Consider the following 20,883-nt stretch of genomic DNA (forward strand, 5'->3'; position numbering starts at 1 on the left):
CTTCTCTTATTATTATTGTCTGTTTATTCTATTCATACCTCCCCCATCCGCCCTCTCCTCCCACCCCCCAAGCTAAGCGGCGCGCTACTGCCCGTTCCAACCAACGTCCTCTTCGCCCGCCTCGCCAGCCTGTCGCAGAGCTGCCCGGGTGCTCCTTTGATACATGACGCAGGCCCTGCCAGGGTTCCCCCTTCTTAATTCCTCTGCTCCCATTCGGATTCCTCCATCTCGTCGTGGGATCCTCTCCCTTATTCGCCTCTCTATCCGTGCTTTGATTCACCACTCGACGTTTGCTCCGTCCCGATCTTAGCGCTGTTGCGGCTACCGAGCGTCATTGCCACCTCTCCCGATTCCCCGACAAGCCCAAGACGACAAGCGGCATTGCTGGCCATATGCACCATGAATCAGGTTCCAGCATAGATCACCGCCTGGCCTAGACATCTGGCGTCCGACCAAGAATCCTAGCCTAATAGTGCTGCCATCCCGGCCTTCCAAACAAGCCGCCGCGGCACGGCACCGCCCATCGTCCATTACTCTTGGGCCTCGCCGGCATTGTCTTCGCTCCTCCTGGTCATTTCCCCAAGCGTCAGTCACTCCATGGCTTGCATTGGCTGACCACCATATACACCTCTCCTCCTCCTCCTCCGACCTCTTTCACACTCGCTCTAGCTTCGAGCCTCGCGAGCTGTAGAAACAAAGGTCATCACTGCCATGGGTCTTTTCAAGTCGGCCAGTCCGCCTGCCCCAGGCGCCACCCCTCGGTCCATGACGGGCCAGTCCATTCGGGGCACCATATCTGGCCCAATTCCCATTCCAAACCCCGTCGACGACGAATTCCCTATGCGCAATCCCGGCACCGGTATCGCTACGCCTTTGACTGCCGGCGACATGAGGGAACAGCAGATGCACCCTCCGCAGGCCGAGCCTAGAGCCGGATCGGTTGTCTCAGTTTCCCGTCCCGAAGTACCACAGGCGCCGAGGACAGACTCGGTAATAGCTCCCTCTGGACCCGGCTCAGGCTCAGGCTCAGGTTCTTCCACGTCCCCGACGTCTGCCACACATGCCAACAGCCCGCAGTCGCATAGGAGAACGAACGCCTCTAGCAATCTGCGGTACTCGATGGTGAGCGAGTCGTCTGAACAGACTGGCGCGAGCAAGGACAAGCCTCAGCGCAAAAAGTCGACATTGCGCGGCGCACTAGGGAAACTTTTCGGCCGCAAGAAGAAGAACGGCAGTCGGGGTTCAGCCGATTCGCAGCGCGTATCGACTTACAACCCCCAGCACAAGAACGTAAGTTTCGGCAATTGTTGGCCCCCGGGCCAAGTAATTTTTTTGTTTTGTTTTCCAAACCCGGAGGCTAACAGGGAATCGTCAGGACCCTTCCACATTGAGCCGAGTCAAGGAAACCGAACCCAAGCGATCGGCGTCTCTGCCGATCACAGAGTACGACCGCGCCTTGAGATCCCACTCCATCGGGCCTCAAGACTTTACTGCAATTGAGAGCGCGCGCAACTCGATCAACGTCGACCTGTCGCTGTCAAGTCGCAAAAGGGCAGCAACTGCCACTACAAGCCAAATTTACTCAGCGCCATTCAGGAGCCGCGAGGGCGAATTGGCAGGACTTTCCCCCCGTCCTGCGAGCACTCATGTACGCGGGAGTCGACTGTTTGATGATGATGGCAATCCCGAGGAAATTGGGCGGGCAATCACCAGCGATGTCGGACAAAAACGGCGATCCAGAAGCCTGAGTGGTTTACGAAACCCGGAGGTCCGACCGGAAGCTCGATGCCGAAGTGACGAGATCCGGTATTGGCGGGAAAGCTACGACCCGGCTTTCATCACGTCGCCGGTATCATCCAATCCTCCGGACCACGAGAACGAGTACACGGGCGCCGTCTCTACAGACTTGCCAGAGTCCCCAATAGAGCAGGGGCAGGTGGCAACGCCGCCTCAGCCATTCTCCTTTGGGAACCTAACTCACATGAACGTGATGGCGGGCATGAAGATCACGCAAGCAGCCAGTATCGAGTCACGGATAGACACTCTAGAGGAAAGGATGCAGCGCATGGAAAATGTCGTCACGCAGCTTTGCAACTCGGTTCCCGGGTTCCAAGTGCGTGCCAGCCAGCCCGAGCGACCCGCGCCGTCGTTGCCAGGTTCCGATCCGTCATCTCAAACAACGACTACGGCAGTCACACCGGCGCTTCATCAGTTGTCGGGTCAAGACGCACCAGTGTCTCGGTACAGCAGCTCTGCTCACTCAAAAGAGTCCCACACGTCCTTCGGCGAAACGCCCACGTACGTGGGTTCTCTTCAACTGCCCACATTTATGAACAGGCCAACTTCGAATTCAACCATCCGCGGTGTCACAAGCCTGCCAGCCCTTTCGCGAATAGAGGCGAACCGGACGGCAGAGACGTTCACAGCGGATCACTATACGATGCTCCTCGCGCTTCTGGAGACCGAGAGGGCCTCTAGACAGGCTCTTGAATCTCAAGTGAAGAAGCTGACGAGACGCATGAACATGCTATCCGGTCCAAACGGCCACGGCCGCATGTCCCTGCATATGGAGCCGCCTCCCACGGCCAAGTCGTTTGGCAGCGTGTCGGCCTTCGACCAAGATTCGTCCGATGACGAGGGCGCTGCGTCTAGAAACCAACGGTTCTTGGCTGAAGACTCTGGCGTTGGAACCGGTCCCGGTGACGATGACTCGTACTCGGAGGTATTTGCGACGCCGAGGGAGGAGCAGTCACACGGTTACGGCGCTTTCGGGGAGGAGTTGCTAGATGAGGACGAAGATCCACAGCGTAAAAAGGCAGCCAGGACACTGTCCCTGAGCCAAATGACATTGGGGAAGAAGTCATCCAGGGCAGTGGTGCAGAGTTGATTCACTTGTCAGCACTTCGGCGTGTCGTTTTCTTTTTGAGGTTTGTCATTATACCCCGGGGGATGTTCTCCCATTCACGAGGCAACGACGGTGGTTCATTTTTCGGCAGCCGTCGAGTTGAAGGCTCCCGTCTCTGCGATTCAGCACTGGCACCTCCCCGGAACTTCTGGTGGGCTCAGCATTGTTATTGTAGCGAACTCTTTTCTGCTTTAATTATTTTCTCCTTATCAGTATCTATGGCTACCCATTTCCGTTCTTGGCCATTTTAGTTGGAACAGTCTTGCTGGGATACGTCCCTATGACGAGGATCTTTGCTTTCATTTATTTGTTCTGGTTTTTTCGAGGCGGCCGTCTTGGCATACGGTGCCAGAGGCGTCAGTGCGCGGATGCGCTTGCAGGTGGCAGGGCAATTAGTTGTCATGACAGATGACAATAGCGCCGAGCCTATCCGTACACCTGTGTCTTCGCCCACGACACCAGTAATAGGCGGGTAGCGGCAGCTTGTGTGACTACAGGGTGTGCGCGTGTACAATACCACAATATCAAAGAATATGCTACCAGTTGGGATTGTACAACGTTGAATGACGGTGATTTTCGGCGACGGTATCACGGGGTATCAATCGTCCAACACTTCCATGTCTGGCACGAGACCTAATGTCAACCAAGACACGATCAAAGAGTGCCGGCAGCATTAGTTTACACATTCGCCATTTGTGCAATCAGGTGGCTTGATTTTCGTCGCCAAACGGACAAGGATGCCAAGAGACAACCCCGTTACGACTGTCACCCAGTTGCAATCTCCGAATTGTCATCTCGGGGAAGGGCCCAGAATGTTTCGAAACTAATCTTGGGTCCCACCCACCCCACGACGACCTTTGAGGCGTAGTCTGACTGTTTTATTAAACTAGCCTACTTCTTCCTCCAACTACCCACTTATTTCTCAATGGTTGATGATCACGACGGCTCTTTTCTGCCTGGCACTCTCTTGACGAGGAGGAGCGAGCCCGGATCCCTGGGGACAACCTCTGCCCCAGCAGAGTGGACGACGTTACCCGTATAGAGATGGTTACCCGAAGGGTTCATGGGCATGCGAAGTTGGGATCTCGGAAGCCTTTCGAACCAGGGCAGCCAACACCCAGATTGCCACGATGGAGCGGCTAAGCGACAGAATTGCCGCATAGGTATACGGGACCGCATGCATAATACCTGCTTCGAGAAGAATTCTTTCACGCTAGGATGGCGGGGGGGGGAGCGGAGCACGCTGCAACGGTAAACCACCGAGAGAGCCCGAAGCAATATTACAGACGTTAAGATGAGAGAATCTCCGGCCACACAAAGCCTACAGGCAGGCCATGCGGAGTAACAAGCCACATGAGGAAGGAATCTGGGTGCGTGTAAGAGAAGGCATACATGTGCTGTCCGGCCCACAACTTGCGGGCATGGATTTGATTAAGAAGGAGAGTCAGGGCAAGAAGACTGCTTACGAGTGATGCGTATAAGCTCGCCCCGGCGGGGGCATCTTGTTCCGTTGATTCCGGGGCGTACAATAGGTATATCTGTATAATTAAAAGCACAGGGGAAGAAAGACAATCTCTTGCTCCCAAGGGGTTGGAACTGCATATCGCCGGTACATGACACAGGCTTGGCCCCAGAGCCGATGGCCCGAAGTGATGTTACTCAAACCGGGCGTCCGACCGACGCTTCGCTCTCCAAGGCATCGGCCAGGATTGACAGGCCGCTGCCAACAAGCCGGACAATCTCGAACACGTGGGAGCCCTGGAATGTCTGCGCCCAGAGCCGCACAGTCGAGGCCGCCAAGCCCCTAGTCCAGACCGCATAGCTCTGGCCGCCGTCCTCGGCAGGGCCCGCAAACTCCGTCTCCTGCACGAGGCCCGCGACCATGCTCACCAGCTTCCGCTCGTCGCCCCGCAGCGAGCCGGGCCCCGAGGCCTCGGCGCACTCGGAGACGAGCAGGAGCCACTGCGCCAGCAGGAACGCGCACTCGAGGTTGCACAGCGCGTGCTGGATGCTCCAGCCCAGCGGCCGCGTGTGCGCCACGAAGGCGACGCCGACCCGGACGGGGATGCTCAGGGCGTGGGCGCACTGCAGGACGGCCCGGTCCAGGCGGGGCGACCGGTCGGCGGCCGTGACGGCGCGCCGCGAGAAGGCGTCGGCGACGGCCCCGGGGTCCCCGGCGAGGAGCCGCCGGCGCGGGCCCAGGTCCGCGCTCAGCCGGATGTACGCCAGGCGCAGCAGCGCCGTCGAGTTGAACCCCAGCGGGCCCTTGGGCGACGAGGGGTCCGTCGTGGACTCGTACGTCGCCTCCCAGGACCGCTGCCAAGCCCGGAGCGACGACTCCAGCGCCCCGACGAAGTCACCGTCGAGGCGCCCGAGGGCGCCGCGCGCGAGGAAGATCTGCTGCACCAGGCCGTGGACGAGCACGTGGTTCCCGAACGACGAGAGCGCGGCCTCGAGGTGGGCGTCCCGGCCCGCCAGGAGCCCGCCCAGCTTCTCCTGGAAGGGCCCCGGCGCCACGTACTTGTCCCGCAGCCTCGACCACTCGGCCGGGCCGCGCGCCGTCCAGGTCGACGCGCACCCGGGCAGGTTGATTGCGACCTCGCGGTTGAGGATGGGCGGCGGCGTGTCGAAGGCCACGCTCTGCAGGTTCAGGAGCGTATAGGCCACGAAGAGGGTCCGGCGGCGCTCCTCCCCCCGGACCCACTCGTCCCACGGCTCGTTCGCGGGCGGGGGCTGCTCCGGGCGGGCTATGCCCAAGTCGCGGGCGAGCATGGCGACTTGGCTGGACATGCACAGGGCGTCTCGCGTCAGGTCGTGGTGGCCCCACGATGCCATCGCCATGAGCACCATCATGGCCTGTAATGTCCCGAGGCCCGCCGTGTCTCTATGGGGGGCTGCGTCGTCGGCGAGCCCGCCGTCAAGAGCCGCGCCGGTAGAGCAAGACGGCCTGCTCGGGGAATCCGAATAGCCCGCGTATCCGGGAGAATCGCCGGCCAGCCGTTCCAAGACAGCGCTGCCCCTCTGAGCGGCGCGCCAGGCGATCAGCGATCGCGCAGCGGCGTAGAGCCGGTACCCCTTGGCGTGCTCGAAACGGTACAGGGCGCCGGCGGCTGCCAGTGAGAGCAGGAGCTCTGGGCCGACGCGCGCGGCGGAAAACGTCACGCAGTGCAGGAACGGCAGGTGGATGTGGAAGCCGCGGAAATACCCTTCCAGAAACCGGGAGAGCGCGTGCTGCGACGGGAGGGAGAAGGCGTCCGGCAGGGCGCCCCGGAGCTCGGTGAAGGCTCTGGCGATTTGGGCGTAGTCGGTCAAGGAGACCTTCCAGGGACGGGCGGATTCGGTCTGCCTCACCAGCTGGGCTTGTTCCAACGGGGTTTCGGGCCCGGCTGTCATGACCCGGGGCATCACCTCTGGTTCCTCTGGTTCCATCGACGGCAACCTGGATGCGAAAGCGGACTGGGCCTCTGGCGATGTGTGCCCCGGTTGCAACTGCAAGAAGGCCGGGCCTTCTTGGTGGTCTGGATTCAAGTCGTAGAACGATGGCATGCCGGCGTTCTGAGTTCTTGTGACTGAGCTGTCCGCGAGGAGGGGGCCAGCGTTGATAGGGCCGGTTGGCAAGTAGGCATCTTGTGATTGCATGTCGTCCCATAGAAAGGCGTGCTCCAGGCCGTCCATTCCGAGCAGAAGGTCCTGTGTGTATGAATCTTGCAGCGGCTCCAAGTCTCCCATGGCGGTATCGTACAATACCGGAATATTGGGGTTGTAAGGGGCGCCGTGCTGAGGCAGTCGCGACTGCGGCCTGTCAGGAGATTCATCCCTCAAAGGAACATCATTTGTCAGCCACGTTGCGGAGCTACTCGCGTCAACGTCTTGTGGTTGGGGTTCAGCGCCGTGTGCTATATTGTCCGTTGTTTCAACCATCGCTGTGTTAGTGACATGATTTACATCGGACACCGAAGGCGTCTCAGGGTTGTCAATCTCCCCAGCGTGGGAGACGCGTTGATGCCTAGACAAAAGATCTCTATTGGACCCGTAAGCTCATATGATTATTTGCAGCATTTTAAGCATCCTAGAACTGATGCTCAAGGTTAACTTACTGTCGGGAGAACCTTCGCCCACAATGGCACACGAATGGTTGCTCGCGGGTGTCTATGGCCGGATTTGTCAGTGGGGGTTGTCATACATTTATGGCATCCCGTTGAGTTTCTGTCTCTAGTTGCAAGATACGATATGAGAATAGTAGATGTGGGGCATTACGTGTGCGTTCATGACGTTCAAGATGTTCATGTCTCTTGAACTGTTTTTGACAAAACCTGCATGGCGCCACGTAGCGACGGGGTCGACCCCGTGGCATGGACATGGCCATGAGGCCCTTCTAGTCCTCAAATTGAATGGCCATAGGACAACCCTATGAACCCCGTATTTTGAGAGATAACTCTTGCTAGGGATTTGGTTGTGATTCGCTGGGACAGATTCCACCCAAGGTTGAGTTGCTTTTTGCCTCGAAACTAGGACTATACCGAATTGGAGTTGATTTCTAAGCGCTTTTGAAAAACTATAAACCCACGCTGCGTAGTTATTCCGGCCCGCTTACTATCGAGCTTCTTCATCTAACTGTTACTGTACTGGGTAATTCTCATTATAATTCTTTTGAGTAGATGCAGTCTTTTCAATACTAAAGTTACTACTTTTTCTACCACCTGCCACCTGCCACCTATTGTCTTTTAGTATTTATCAGCAACTGAATTGTTAATTTGAGAATAGGTTTATACAGGGAGTTTTCGTGTGCCTTTTCTATCTTATTTACTACAAATAACACAAGCTCATGTGACTATGGAACCAAAAAAGGGCTTTAGTAGCCGATCTAAGGTCCGAGTAACCAGGGAGCTCTCAAGAGAGAGAGAAAAGCACATTGCAAAGAATATTGCATCGATCTTCTCTGCGAAACTAAATGTACCTAAATAACATTGACGTCATTTGCCTGATCCAAGTGCTGGTGCTCATCGTCTGAGAGTGGTCTCATAAAGCTCCAAAAGCCTCACTGGACTGTTTTCCTGGAATTTGGCGCAAACAGAACCCCGTATGGAGTACTTGGCCGATTTGTACACAGTCGTGATGTAACGAATGATGCTAGTGAAGTTTTATACCTTTCCTACCTTAGTTGGTGCGTAACGACTGGAGATCCACCTATTGCTGGAAACTCAAATTCCCGTCGACGCTATTCTTGTCTCACAAATCCGTCCCGCAATACTCCATAGTGACGGCATGAGACGCACAGAATTGACGAAGGAGACGACGTACTCGCCTTACTTGTAGACAAAATGTATTGGAGAATACACATAATACATCTGTACCCAAGAAAGCTCACCATATGATTATGTGAAGCGAAACGTGAAATCTCGTGTGCTTGTTCCGAACTTGATGTAACATTACAAGAAATGTAACAACATGAACTTCCAGTTCCATTGATAAAATAAAAGGCCAAAGAATTGATACCGCATAATTTGGACTTTGGTCCGCTTCGGTGGTGCTACTGAATCGATGCTTGAAGAGCAACTTATCAATCCATACTCCACTTCTGAGAATACTCGGGGCTGACACAGAAGACCACATGATCTAAAGAAGAAAATATACATTATCCGTACAGCGAGGAGGATCATACTTATGTGCTAGCAAGGAGTGGTTTAGTGGTACGTGATGGTGGGGGGTTTTGACCCCAAGTTGGAGAAGAAATTACCCACATTTAATCATGGAGACCCAACCTCACCTACTTGCCCGTTCTCGCCGTGTTTCCATCAAGCTGAATAATTTATTCCCCTTTCTTGATCCAAGAAGCCGACTAGACACGGATGATGAATCGTAAAGTTTTTGTGATTTATCAGCACTGTTGTGGTTACTGGACATGGCACAAGCATGACGTATTTTCAGTCCCAAAGAGCAACAGCCCAAAGGTAGGATGAAAATGGCAATATATTAAGGGCTTTCAGTACCTGATTGAGTCTGTCTTGTATCAATCAGAACGTGCAGTGCAGTTTCTCTGTTCATCGCTTTTCCTCCGAGTATTCTTTAGACCTTCTGTTACTTCTTTCCGGCAAAAGTCATCATGGCAACTCAACAAGTCTTCAGACTACCGCAACGATCCTCTATTCACGATCTTCGTGAAGAAACCGAGCCAGTTCCAGAACCATCTTCATACGAAGTCCTGGTCCGGATTCGAAGTGTCGCTCTCAACTTCCGTGACTTCGCCGTAGCCACCGGGAAGTACCCCTTCCCAGTCAAGGACAATGTGGTCCCCTGCTCCGATCTCTCTGGCGATGTTGTCAAAGTGGGAAGCCAGGTCAAAGAACTCTTCGCCGAAGGAGACAAGGTCATTGCGGTATTCGACCTCAACACTCTGTACGGACCCATACTGGACTGGGATCACAGCCTAGGCGGCTGCCTCGACGGCGCCCTCAGAGAATTCATTGCGCTCCCTAGCTCTGCACTTGTCAAAATCCCTTCAGACACGCGGCTCAGCTACGCACAGCTGTCTGCTCTTGTCTGCGTTGGAAGCACCGCGTGGAACGCACTCTATGGCAACGTCCAGCTCAAGCCCGGCCAGACGGTCTTGTTTCTTGGTAAGTTACTCAGTCTTGAGCCAATTGTGTTTGTGAGATCTAAACCAAGTAAAGGCACCGGTGGCGTTTCAATCATGGGCCTCATCCTCGCCAAAGCAGCTGGGGCAACGACGATCATCACTTCATCTTCCGACTCCAAGCTCCAGCACGTCCAGGAGACGTACGGTGCCGACTTCGTTATCAACTACAAAACCAAAAATTGGTCCCAGGAAGTGTTGAAGATTACCAAGGGTCACGGGGCCGATTTCATTTTTGAGAATGGCGGCGCTGGAACTATTGCTGAAAGCATCAACGCTGTCGCCTATGGAGGATCTATCGCTGTAATTGGGTTCCTCGCGTCTTGCCCCCAGGAAAAAATGCCGGATGTAGCAGCTCTCGCCCTGTCCAAAGGTGCAGTGGTACGCGGCATCATGGTGGGATCCAGACAGCACTTGGAGGAAGTGACGCGGTACGTTGTGGATCGGGGGTTGAAGGTCCCGGTAGAGAAGGAATTCGGCTATGGACGAGACGAAGTCGTTGCTGCATTCGAGTACCTGTCCAGTGGGGCTCACATCGGCAAGGTATGCATCAACGTGTCTCAGGAATAACTGCACAGCTATGGCTGCTATGCAACGTGGCCACTAGGGCCTGCTTTGCATGCTTCTAGAGTTGCCAATTCAATCCAGGTCTTCTGTTTGAAAGCGTAGGACCAGCTAGCTAGAGTGGTGAAATCTGCCCCGCCCTCCCCGACGGAAGCCGCAATGGGTAGTAATTCAATGACAGTTCCCAAATAGCCACCCGCAACCAAGCCATATCTAATCTTAGTACCCACTATGCAAGATTAACATTGACACTGCCGCTAAGTCGGGTGGGACCTACGTAAGCAGAAACCTGCCTAATGACCACTTATCAGCACGAGAGTTAATCTGCCTCGCACAACTTCTCCACGCGAACGGGCTCCCGCGAACGACATACGCACATACCATCCAGCCTCCCACCTGCTCTGGTAAAAGCGCATTTCTTCTACCCCTCCGAACGTCGCCACCAGCCCCTCTTCTGCGAGCGCGCCTGATCCCATTGCGACGTACGTCTGGTCGAACCGAATCCTCATCAACGGACCTGTTAACTTAGAGGACAGCAGTTTGCCTCTCTGTCCACCGTTCCTACGAAGCTCACACCCCTCGCGACGCAATTGCGCGCATTTCGGCATTCTTCCTCGAAAACCTACAAAGTCATTGAATAATCGCCCAACATGTCCGGCTGGGTAGATTGGTCCAAGACCACTCAATCCGGGAACTACCGTGGTTCGACCTCGTTCGCGACGTTCATGATCATCGGCCGTACGTTTCCCTTGCCCCTCCCGCATCCCTCCCATTGCTGCGCTCAAAGATGGAAATGCTAACGTGGACTCCTCACAGCCACCTGCTTCTTCCTCGGCATCCTCTTCGCCTCCTTCCCCTACGATTTCCCTCTCCTCTGGACCTCCGCCCCCGTCCCGGAGTCCTTCTTCCAGCACCTCGAAACCCACCTGAAGTTTATGCACCAGTCCCCGCCTCTTATCGGCCGTCTTCTTAACATCATTGTCTTCACCGGCTTCTGTGGTTTCTTCATCAAGCTGTTCCGCCCCTCCGAGGCGAACGTTCTCTTCGACGGCGCTTCCCTCGTCCTGTACCTCATCGGCGTCGGCGTCTACATCACCAACATCGTCAAGGGCTTGAGGTCTGTCAGCGCCGGTATCTGGGATGATCCCAACTGGCAGGGTGAGGTCAAGGACGGCCCGGTCACGGGTGAGGTCATCTTGGGCAAGGAGGACAGCCTGAAGGTCCTTGCGGCAAGCAACACCATTCTTGCGCTTGTTCTTGTTGGTGTCCTTGTGCTGCAGGCTGGCCAATGGTACGCCGAGCGCAAGGACCGCGAGGACTTTGTGAAGCTCGAGGAGGAGAAGAGCAAGGGCTCTGCGTCGCACAAGAAGAAGCAGTAGAGTGTTACGCGTTGTGGACCAGGAGCTCAAGTTGCGCAAATTGCTGGCCGTAAGGGATGGTAAGGCGCTCTAGTCTGGGGAGCCTCTTGTAACTTGATGCGGTGGCTTGCCTCGCAGTTGAATTGACGACTTATTCGCAGCAAAATGCGGCAAGGGATGGATGGTTCTGTGTCAATTTAGGCGAGATGTATTGTACAAAATGCATTGTAGATGGAGGCACGTTGTGTTGTTACAGTCAAAATATACCATGTCTAACGTCTTTTCATTTATGGGGGTCTTCTCAACCCTGATCTCGACGAGATGCTAACAAGTAAAGAGATCCATTTTCTTCCATCATGGTGCCATACCACCATTTTTCTTTCTTCACGGCATAATCATCTCCGGGTTTGTCTTTTCCTCTCTTACTCGAGCTTGAGTTGCTCAAACTGCTTGATGGTACCCTCGAACCCTCTGACCTCGGACTCGAGATCAACGAGCTTCTGCTTGTCCAGCTTCTGGACGGCCTCGGCGACCTTCTCCTTGTAGATGGGGTCGTCAAGCACCTTGCGCTGCTTCTCAATGTTGGAGCGGGCCTTGTCAAGCTTCTTGTTGGCCTTCTCGATCTCGGCATCGAGATCGACGCGGCCCTTCACGTGCAGGTAGACGGACGCGGAAGAGGCGACAGGGAAGGCAACACAACCGGCCGGACGGGCGGCATCGGCGGCGACAATGTCGATGCCTGTGACGCCCTTGCCGCTGAGGGACTTGATGGAGGCGACCTGCTCGTTGATGGTCTGGTGGGAGGTGGCGTCGTGAGACTGGATGATGACTGAGTGCGGCGTTAGTGAACATGAAACCCATGAATGGATGACGGGTGGGGATGACTTACTTCTGCTCTCCTCCTTCTGGGCGTACTCGCTCATGAGAGATCTCGCGCCGCGGGAGCATCCCAGGACAAGCTCGTAGGCGGCCTCGGACTTAGGGTCGTCGAACTTGGCGTTGTAGACGGGGTAGCTGGCGATCATGATCGACTTGGTCTTGTCGTCGGGCCTGCGAGGCAGGCGCTGCCACAGCTCCTCGGTGATGTAGGGGGTGAAGGGGTGGATCATGGTAAGCGCACCCTCGAGGGCGGTGTAAAGGGTTTGGATGGCGCTAGCGGCCTCCTCCGGCGTACCGTCCTGGATGATGGTCTTGCTGTTCTCGATGTACACATCGCACAGGTGGCTCAGGATGTACTGGTAGACAATACCGGTGGAGTGCTGGAACTCGCGGTCGGCCAGGGCGGCGTTGATGTCCTTCGCAGCAGTGTTGAGCTTGTGAAGGATCCAGCGCTCAGCCAGGGTCACGCCCACGGTGGGCTCCTTTGAGGGGACGAAGTCCGCAGGCAGCTTGCCGAGCACGTACTTGGACGCCTGCCAGATCTTGTTGCAGAACTTCCTCCAGCCAGTCATGACCTTGACGTCAAAGTTGACATCACCGCTCGTCGAGGTGAGGGCAGCCATGGTGAAGCGAAGACTGTCAGCACCGTTGCGAGGGAGACCGTCGGGGAAGGCAGTCTTCTGGTACTTTTCGGCCTTGCTGACCTCGCTCGGGTGAAGGTTGCCCACGCGGAGCTTGGCATGGAGATCCTCGAGCTTGATACCGGCAATGGCGTCCAAGGGGTCGATGACGTTACCCAGACTCTTACTCATCTTGCGACCCTCCGAGTCACGGACGAGACTGTGGCAGTACACCTCAGTAAAGGGGACCTGGCCGGTAAGCTTGATACCGAGCATCACCATCCTGGCAATCCAGAAGAACAGGATATCCCAGCCGGTCTCGAGAACGGACGTAGGGTAGAGCGAATCCAAATCATGGGTCTTGTTGGGCCAGCCCAGAGTCGAGAAGGGCCACAGACCGGAAGAGAACCAGGTGTCCAGAACGTCCTCATCTTGCTCGAGGGTGAACTTCTTGCCAGGAAGGGCAGCCTTGGCCTTGGCCTCGGCTTCCTCGCGGGTCTTGCCAGCGAACCACTGCTTGTTGTCCAGAGAATCGGCCTTCTCGCCCTCGACCTTCGCCAGGTAAACAGGGCAGCGGTGGCCCCACCAAAGTTGACGAGAGATACACCAGTCGTTGATGCCGGACATCCAAGAGTAGAAGCTGCGCTCAGACGACTCGGGGCGAATCTTAATTCTGCCGTCCTTGACGGCAGCAACGGCGTCGTCGGCCATGCTGCGCATGCTCATGTACCACTGGGGCTTCAGCAGAGGCTCAATGACCTGTTCCTTTGTCAGTGATCGTCCATAGTAGAGTTAGAAAGGGGGCACTGACATCCTTGGAGCGGTCGCAGAGAGGAATGGTCATGGCGTTGTCCTTCTTGTCAACATAAAGGCCGAGCTGCTTCAGCTCCTCCTGGATGGCATATCGCACGCTAGAAGTGATCAGTATACACGATGCTACATAATGCTTCTGCAATTACTTACTCGAATCTCTTCTGACCCTGGTACTTGCCGCCGTTCTCGTTGATGTTTCCGTCGTCGGTCAGAATGTTGATGAACTCGAGGTTGTGCTTCTGGCCAAGGTTGAAATCGTTGGGGTCGTGCGCAGGCGTCAGCTTGACAGCACCAGTACCGAACTCCTTGTCGACGTAGGTGTCGGCAACAATGGGCAACAGACGGCCCTCAATGATGGGGTGCTTGGCCTTCTTGCCGACAAGGTGGGAGTATCTGGGGTCATCAGGGTGGACGGCAATACCAGTATCACCCAACATCGTCTCAATACGGGTGGTGGCAACCTCAAGGGTCTCATCGGAGCCCTCAATGGGGTACTTGAAGTGAATCAGGACGCCGAACTCGATCTTCTTCTCGTAGCCAGGAACCTCGAGCAACGTCCGGCCGGACAGCTCCTTGTTGACGACCTCGAGGTTGGACAGCGCGGTGGTAAGCCTGGAAGACCAGTTGACGAGTCTGTTCGCTCGGTAAATGGTGCCCTCTTCGAAGAGTCTAACGAAAGTCTCGGCGACGGCGGCGGACAGGTTGGCATCCATGGTGAAGGCTTCGCGGCTCCAGTCAAAGCTTCCTCCCATCTTCCGGAGAGCAGCGTTGATCTTGTCGTGGTACTCGCCCTTCCAGGTCCAGACCTTGTCGACGAAGTCCTCACGGCCCAAGTCGTGACGGGTCTTTCCTTCTCTTCTCCAGAGCATGTTCTCCACAACACTCTGCGTCGAGATACCGGCGTGGTCGCAACCGGGGATCCACAAGGTCGTCTTGCCCAACATACGGTTCCATCGGATCATGATATCTTGAAGGGAGTCGCCGAGGGCGTGGCCAAGATGCAGAGAGCCAGTGACGTTAGGAGGGGGGTGGGCGATGACGAACTTGCCCGCGGGCTTGACTTTGCCATCGGCCGTGAACTCGGGCTCTGTGGATAATGCGTTAGTCTAAAATCAAAGGCGAGGCAGATGGCGCCATACTGAAGAAACCCTCCTTCTCCCACCAGTCATACCAGGCACTCTCGACGGCCTCAGGGTGGTAGGCCTTGAAGTGGGGGTCCTCGAGCGACTTGATGCGCTTCTTCTCTCCCTTCGGGGTATCTTCGACGTATTCAGGGATAGCCTCCTCCTCCTTCTTCTCGGCCTTGGCCTTCTTCTCCTTGTTCTTGGACACGCCGGCAGGGGCAGCGGCGGCCTTGGCGGCCATCTTTTGCTTGAACTTGGCGTCCTTCTCGGCCTTCTTGCGCTCCTTCTCCAACTCCTTCTCGGTCTTCACCTTCGGAGGTGCGCCGGTCGCGCTGGCGTCCTGGCCGGCGGCATGGGTGGCGGACGTCGTAGAGACCTGGGCCTTAGTGTCGGCCGAGACGGCAGGAGGCACCTCCTCCTTGAGGCCCTCGGTGGCGCCGACTGAAAGGGGCACATGGTCAGCTCAATGTCGGCTCACGGTCAAGGTTGGCGGGAGGCATCGCGAGAATGTGGGGATGGGTGGAGGGGCTGCGCACTGGGGTTTCCGCGTCCGCTGTCGGTAGCCATGGTGGCACGTGTCAGTTGAAAAGGTCGTAAACGAGGTGGACGTGGACGTGGACTGAGTGATGGAGGGCGCACACGGAGTGCTCGAAGAAATATTGATTTGGACGTGGTGGATATTTTGACGAAGAAGCCCGGGGAGGTGGGCTTCGACTGATGTCCAAATACTAAAAAAAACTCCAAAGGCTCTCCGATGAGGGGCAGGCAAATATGACTCGGCCGTTCTGGTTGCAGCACTTCTCGAATTTGAGTCACAGGATTGGATGTCAACGAGGAGCGCATTGGAGGGGTCATGCAGCTAAAAATCGGGCCTGAGCCACAGCAAGGGTAATTTACCGTTGCAGCCACAGACAGGGGTGGACGTATCGATAAGGGACTGAATGTCCCTGGACATGCTTCTGTCTCTGGCGTCTTTGTGCTTGGATCATAGAACACAGAGCTCTGGGAAAGCTCCAGCTTCAGCCACACTCATCATTCGAAGCTCAATTCATTCACCATTTTACTCACCCATCTCGTCTGCGAAGTCAACTTACTTATTCCTGTTATCCCGTTAAAATATACAGTATACTTGGCTCAATGGCGTGGTAACCACCCAAGCCAGTATCTATCTTCCAGTAGTGAAAACATTTCACTTCGTTTAGTTTCTCAGGCGAAATCCCAGACGAGCCTGAAAAGTGGTAACGCGATGTACTCCTCGAAAGCTTTCCCCCCGTTCGCTCACCAGGCTAGACAAACGCTCTGGAGAAGATGGACCTCCACAGCTCGGTTTTCTGTTCATGGCGGCAGGAAAAGTACCAAGGTATATCAGTGCTACACCCACAACCTAATTACATCATCGAACGGTCCCAATACTAACCGCCCACGCTCTCAGGATGGCCTCGTTGAGACGGTCAACAGGGCTGTCCAGCGGTCTCAACCCGATGGCGTTGAAACCAAGGATGCACTGGTAGTCCTTGCTTCTCGGAAATATGCTGCCTGGCTGCAAGACGAGAAGTTCATGTCAGCGTTGCTGAAGCCCTTCGCGCCGAATTCCTCTCAGGGCCCAGGCTCGGGCGAACTCAACGTCCTCGCCGCAGCTGTTGATGGTTTACATCCTCTACGTGCTTTTGGAGATGCACCCCAAGGATTCTCATTCCATCACGGGTCGATGGAAGCTATCTTGCCGAATTTGTGGGACGAAAACCAACTGAAGCCTCCGCGCGAGTCGAAATTACAGGCTGCCATATCTTTCCATTTCAAATCCGAGAAGGGGCAGGGTGATTCATCACAAACAAGATGCACGCTTCCTCTTGCCAACACAATCTTCGAGAATGGCCTCCAGTCTACTCTGCAAGCGAGCCGCTGGCGCCAGCCAAAACCAGAGTCTTCACTGGAGCTGGCTCATCTCACAGACAGACAGGTTCAAGATGTCAACTGCTCAATCTCATCCTCATCTGCTAGGTTCCATATCGAGGCACCATTGGTTCCTATCACAGCTCCTAGAAAGATTCTTACGGGACTGGGCAACATCATCAGACAGATCGAGGCCGATGGGAAGGCGGCGCCAGCTTCAGGAGAGTTGGAAACTGCCGTGCAAACACTCTTTGACAAGCGAACCAAAGAAGGCCACGAGTTCCCACCAGGTCCCGTCGGCGTCTGGGCTGTTGTTTTACCCCAAGGGCCCATGCAAGCCAAACACATTGAGCGTTTGCAGGAGTGGGCTAAGGAGTTGGACAAAAAGGTTACCGCAGAAGAAGAGTGGGTACAAGCTTTGGACTCAAAAGCAGTTGTTCAATCCCTTCTGCGCCATGGTGCCCGGGTCTACAGAATTTGTAAGTGCCAGACCACCCCCGCGCTCTAGTAAACAGCTCAAACCACTGACCATGTGCAAAGTGAGTGGCGGAGGAGGATGGGGGAAGAAACAAGGCCTCCTTTCGCTGGATCCCGAAACGACATACTCGCCTTCATCCGAGGAAGAGGACTTGGACAGCTTCATTCGGTCCTTTACCAGTCAGCATGACGGAAGTGCTCAGGAAGGCGTGGTCGCCCCAGGGTCGTACATTCAATACTTTGTTACGCCTGCCGCCAGCGCCAGGCCGGCCCTGTCGGCAGAAAATGTGTCAACTCTCAGTCTTGCCTTTGGTACATCTGAGAGTGCACTGGCGGAGGATTCATCTTTGGCCGAAGGCCCGTCGGGATGGGAGCTTGTCCCCGGTCACTTTGGCGCGGTAACGAGCCACGGTGTTTTTATTGCGTCCCGCGCAGGAGATGAACCGTACTCTGACGAGTCCAAACTCGACACGCCGGGCGCCTGGCTCGGATTTGAGAAGGAAAGCGATATGTGAAGGAGCTTCACCCGGGTCGCTTGTGACAGAGCGCCTAGCTCGTCGTGTATATGAATTGTAACACAAACAACAACCGTTGTTGCGATGAGAAACAACGTGATTAAAGTCAGAGGCGGTATTTCATTCTCACAAGTTTCCGACCATTTGGGTGATTATAATTCGTTCGTCTGGTGTGCTAGTTGCGGCTGCCTGTGCGTGGTAATGGTGGGCAGGAAGCTGACGCAATTCTGTAACTTGCAGTCCAGATCGCCGCATGTGGATGCTCTCTCACAAATACATACACGCGACCTCCACAACTCATCTTCCCAACTCATTTCTTGTAGCTATAGACATAACCCTCAGAAACCCCAACAAAGAACCCCGAGATGGCTACTATCAGCGAAACCCCCTCAAAAATCGGAGTCGTCTCCGTCGGTGACATGGGAGTCGGCATCGCCAAGCTCCTCATCGCCAAAGGCTTCCAAGTGGTAACCAACTGTAAAGGCCGCAGGTAATGCGTTACACCAGCCCATTCAACCCACTCATCGCTGCATCAGTCGCTCACACTCCTCACAGCGAAGACACCCTCCAACGCGCCCGCGACGCAAAAGTAGAGCTCCTTGACTCGGACCTAGACCTCGTGTCCCAGTCCGCGGTGATCCTCTCCGTCGTCCCACCCAAGGACGCCGAGGCAACAGCTCAGCGCATAATCGACGCCCTGGCCGGCTCGTCGCGCACCACGCCGCTGTATTTTGTAGACATGAACGCCGTCGCGCCCTCGACGTGCAACTCCATCGCCTCGTCCTTCGCCCGCGCCCGTGTCCCCGCACTTTTCGTAGACGCATGCATCATCGGCGCCCCGCCCCGCTCCAGGTCCGCCCCCAACGCCGGCACCAACCTCTCTGCCTCATCGGCCCCGCAGACCGACGACGACGACGGCTGGTACGTCCCGGGTATGCCCATGTCCGGCCCTCACAAGCTGGAGGACCTGGTTCTCGCTGGGACGGCAGCTGACGGGACGACGGAAAACCTGGGCGCCCGCCTCAGCGCCGTCCTAGGGGGCAACCACATCTCCCCCGAGATCGGCGCCGCGAGCGGCCTGAAGATGTGCTTTGCCTCCATGTCCAAGGGCTTCACCGCCATCGCCACCCAAGCCTTCACGACGGCGCACCGTATGGGCGTCCTCGACCACCTGCGCGGGGAGCTGTCCGCGCGCTTGCCCGCCTACCTGGACTTTGCCGAAAAGGGGGTCGTGGCGATGCCACCCAAGGCATACAGGTGGGTACGCGAGATGGAGGAGATCAGCAAGACGCACGTCGAGGAGGGCGGGTTTGGGCCCGAGTTATTTGTGGGCGCTGCGGGGGTGTACAAGGCCGTGGCGGAGGATTCGCCGCTGGGGCAGGAGAAGATTGGGAAGAGGAAGAGGGGCACGACGGTCGACGATGTCGCGGCGGCGTTGACGGAGGGGTTCGAGAGGAAGAGGAAGAAGACGGATTGACGTTGCTGGCTGTAGACATGTCGCGCTTGCGGGATAGATGCGATGCAGTGCAAGAATTCAAGAGTCAATATAGACGAAAGGTATTTTATGCACCCCGAGTTCCAATCTCTATTTGCATGCGGCGTTCCTTTTCGCAATACACGCTGCCGACTTCGAATGCCCTTCCTACCAACCAATGCAGCCGGCCTGAACCATTGTTTCGCGAACCGCTTCTTTCGTTATTAATACACCATGATCCGTTATACGCCCAGTCAAAGAGTACTACATGTTGACTCCAAAACAGAAAAGCTGCTTCCCATGATCCCACGCTAGGTATTACAATACTGATAATGTCAAGTCTCCCATTAACTTCGCCTTGATATGTACTTCGATCTCCAGGTTGAGCTTCAAGTCCACAATAAAGCCACGTTCACCATCATTGAGAATGTCGCGTGGGTTCTTGGTCCGCGCCGGTAAGGGGGTCGAAAAGTTGGGACCACCGGGTGGGAGAACGCCTCCCTCCTCAGGTATCTCGCGTATTGGCCCTCTTAGGGAGAGATCCATATCTGTGCGCGGTCTACGCATGTCTGGCCGCCGGATAGGCCGAGGGCCTGACGAAGATGAGCTGCTTGTTGTATCGGTGTCAGATACCTGGGAGGATGCACTGCTCTCGCCTTGGCGGGATCGCCGCACCGGAACGCCCGGCCGAAGAGGAACGGGGTCTACAAGTTGCTCATCTTCAGAAGGAACCGACGGCGCAGGTGCAGGCAGTGGTGCTGAAGGACGTCTTTTTGCAGGCCTTGAGCCAGCCCGTCTTGATCCGGAGTTATTGGAAGTTGAGAAGGGGGCAGGCTCCTCGGCGTCGGTTTCGCGCTCACGAGTTGAACCTTCAGGCAGAGACCTGCCTGCCTTGTAGTCCGGTGCTGACGGACGTGATGATGGTCTCCTTCGTGGCTTAGACTGTTGAGATCTAGTTCGGGGTTGTGGTGATTGCTGAGTGTTGTGCGGCGTATCTCTGTTAGTGATTTTGGTCGATGGCGATGAGCCCTCTGCGGATTGGGCTGACTCCATCCCGTATTGGAGGTGAAAGTCTCAAGCAGGAAACTCGACAGCGAGGCGATGGTGAAATATGTGCTGGTTAAGAGTATGCTGAAAAGACTTGGGATGTGTTGACGGCGCGACAACGATTGCGTATGTGTTGCTGATCCCAGAAAGCAAGACGAAGGTTGAAACAAACCCTCGTGTCGTGCTCCTGCAACTGGGTTATGTCTTTGCGTGTTGATCGTCTTTCCCACGATTCAGGCGCGCAAAGAAGGGCGCAGCAGCGGCCTTCGCGTTCGGGGGAGAAGATATAAATCTGAATGGTTACCAGCGACTGTCATGTTGTGTTGCGTTGCGCATAGTCGGTCCGTTAGGGTTACAAGATGATAGTAGCAGTCGGTATTGCCGTTTGTTCAAAGTATGGTCGCGCCTATTTCACCGTCGACTCTCCATCTCTGCTGTAACGATTTCCAAGGTTTAGGACGACGGTGGGAGGAGGGATGCAAGGAAGCGTTGTGATGGAGTTGAGGAGTGCAAGAGGCGCAGACTGGGGGCCGGGGGGCAGGAGTGGGCAGAAGTGGGCAGTCGAGGTGCGAGAGCTCCA

The 20,883-nt window shown here is 55.8% G+C and overlaps 7 protein-coding genes across 7 annotated transcripts; 5 read left to right on the forward strand and 2 right to left on the reverse strand.

Annotated features, from left to right (window-relative positions):
• Window positions 1-711: 711 nt before the first annotated feature.
• Window positions 712-2,887, forward strand: EsH8_I_001021 (uncharacterized protein; the record flags this gene model as incomplete). The annotated part of the gene is made up of 2 exons (XM_083268434.1): window positions 712-1,290; window positions 1,376-2,887. The coding sequence occupies 2 exons, from the start codon at window positions 712-714 to the stop codon at window positions 2,885-2,887; spliced, it is 2,091 nt and encodes a 696-aa protein (XP_083118872.1).
• A 1,677-nt stretch (window positions 2,888-4,564) lies between these two features.
• Window positions 4,565-7,271, reverse strand: EsH8_I_001022 (uncharacterized protein; the record flags this gene model as incomplete). The annotated part of the gene is made up of 3 exons (XM_083268435.1): window positions 4,565-6,926; window positions 7,003-7,054; window positions 7,163-7,271. 3 exons carry the CDS (start codon window positions 7,269-7,271, stop codon window positions 4,565-4,567), a joined length of 2,523 nt encoding a protein of 840 aa, XP_083118873.1.
• Window positions 7,272-9,008: 1,737 nt separating this feature from the next.
• On the forward strand, window positions 9,009-10,109 carry EsH8_I_001023 (zinc-dependent alcohol dehydrogenase family protein; the record flags this gene model as incomplete). Its single annotated transcript, XM_083268436.1, has 2 exons — window positions 9,009-9,522; window positions 9,577-10,109. The coding sequence occupies 2 exons, from the start codon at window positions 9,009-9,011 to the stop codon at window positions 10,107-10,109; spliced, it is 1,047 nt and encodes a 348-aa protein (XP_083118874.1).
• A 644-nt stretch (window positions 10,110-10,753) lies between these two features.
• On the forward strand, window positions 10,754-11,482 carry EsH8_I_001024 (Shr3 amino acid permease chaperone; the record flags this gene model as incomplete). The annotated part of the gene is made up of 2 exons (XM_083268437.1): window positions 10,754-10,841; window positions 10,920-11,482. 2 exons carry the CDS (start codon window positions 10,754-10,756, stop codon window positions 11,480-11,482), a joined length of 651 nt encoding a protein of 216 aa, XP_083118875.1.
• A 401-nt stretch (window positions 11,483-11,883) lies between these two features.
• EsH8_I_001025 (valine--tRNA ligase) lies at window positions 11,884-15,464 on the reverse strand (the record flags this gene model as incomplete). Its single annotated transcript, XM_083268438.1, has 6 exons — window positions 11,884-12,290; window positions 12,351-13,719; window positions 13,772-13,871; window positions 13,924-14,860; window positions 14,913-15,338; window positions 15,434-15,464. The coding sequence occupies 6 exons, from the start codon at window positions 15,462-15,464 to the stop codon at window positions 11,884-11,886; spliced, it is 3,270 nt and encodes a 1,089-aa protein (XP_083118876.1).
• Window positions 15,465-16,605: 1,141 nt separating this feature from the next.
• EsH8_I_001026 (uncharacterized protein) lies at window positions 16,606-17,782 on the forward strand (the record flags this gene model as incomplete). The annotated part of the gene is made up of 2 exons (XM_083268439.1): window positions 16,606-17,269; window positions 17,331-17,782. 2 exons carry the CDS (start codon window positions 16,606-16,608, stop codon window positions 17,780-17,782), a joined length of 1,116 nt encoding a protein of 371 aa, XP_083118877.1.
• A 365-nt stretch (window positions 17,783-18,147) lies between these two features.
• On the forward strand, window positions 18,148-19,259 carry EsH8_I_001027 (6-phosphogluconate dehydrogenase; the record flags this gene model as incomplete). Its single annotated transcript, XM_083268440.1, has 2 exons — window positions 18,148-18,272; window positions 18,338-19,259. The coding sequence occupies 2 exons, from the start codon at window positions 18,148-18,150 to the stop codon at window positions 19,257-19,259; spliced, it is 1,047 nt and encodes a 348-aa protein (XP_083118878.1).
• Window positions 19,260-20,883: the final 1,624 nt, after the last annotated feature.

This window comes from Colletotrichum jinshuiense, chromosome 1 (assembly GCF_051148585.1).
Source record: "Colletotrichum jinshuiense chromosome 1, complete sequence".
Lineage (NCBI taxonomy): Eukaryota > Fungi > Ascomycota > Sordariomycetes > Glomerellales > Glomerellaceae > Colletotrichum > Colletotrichum jinshuiense.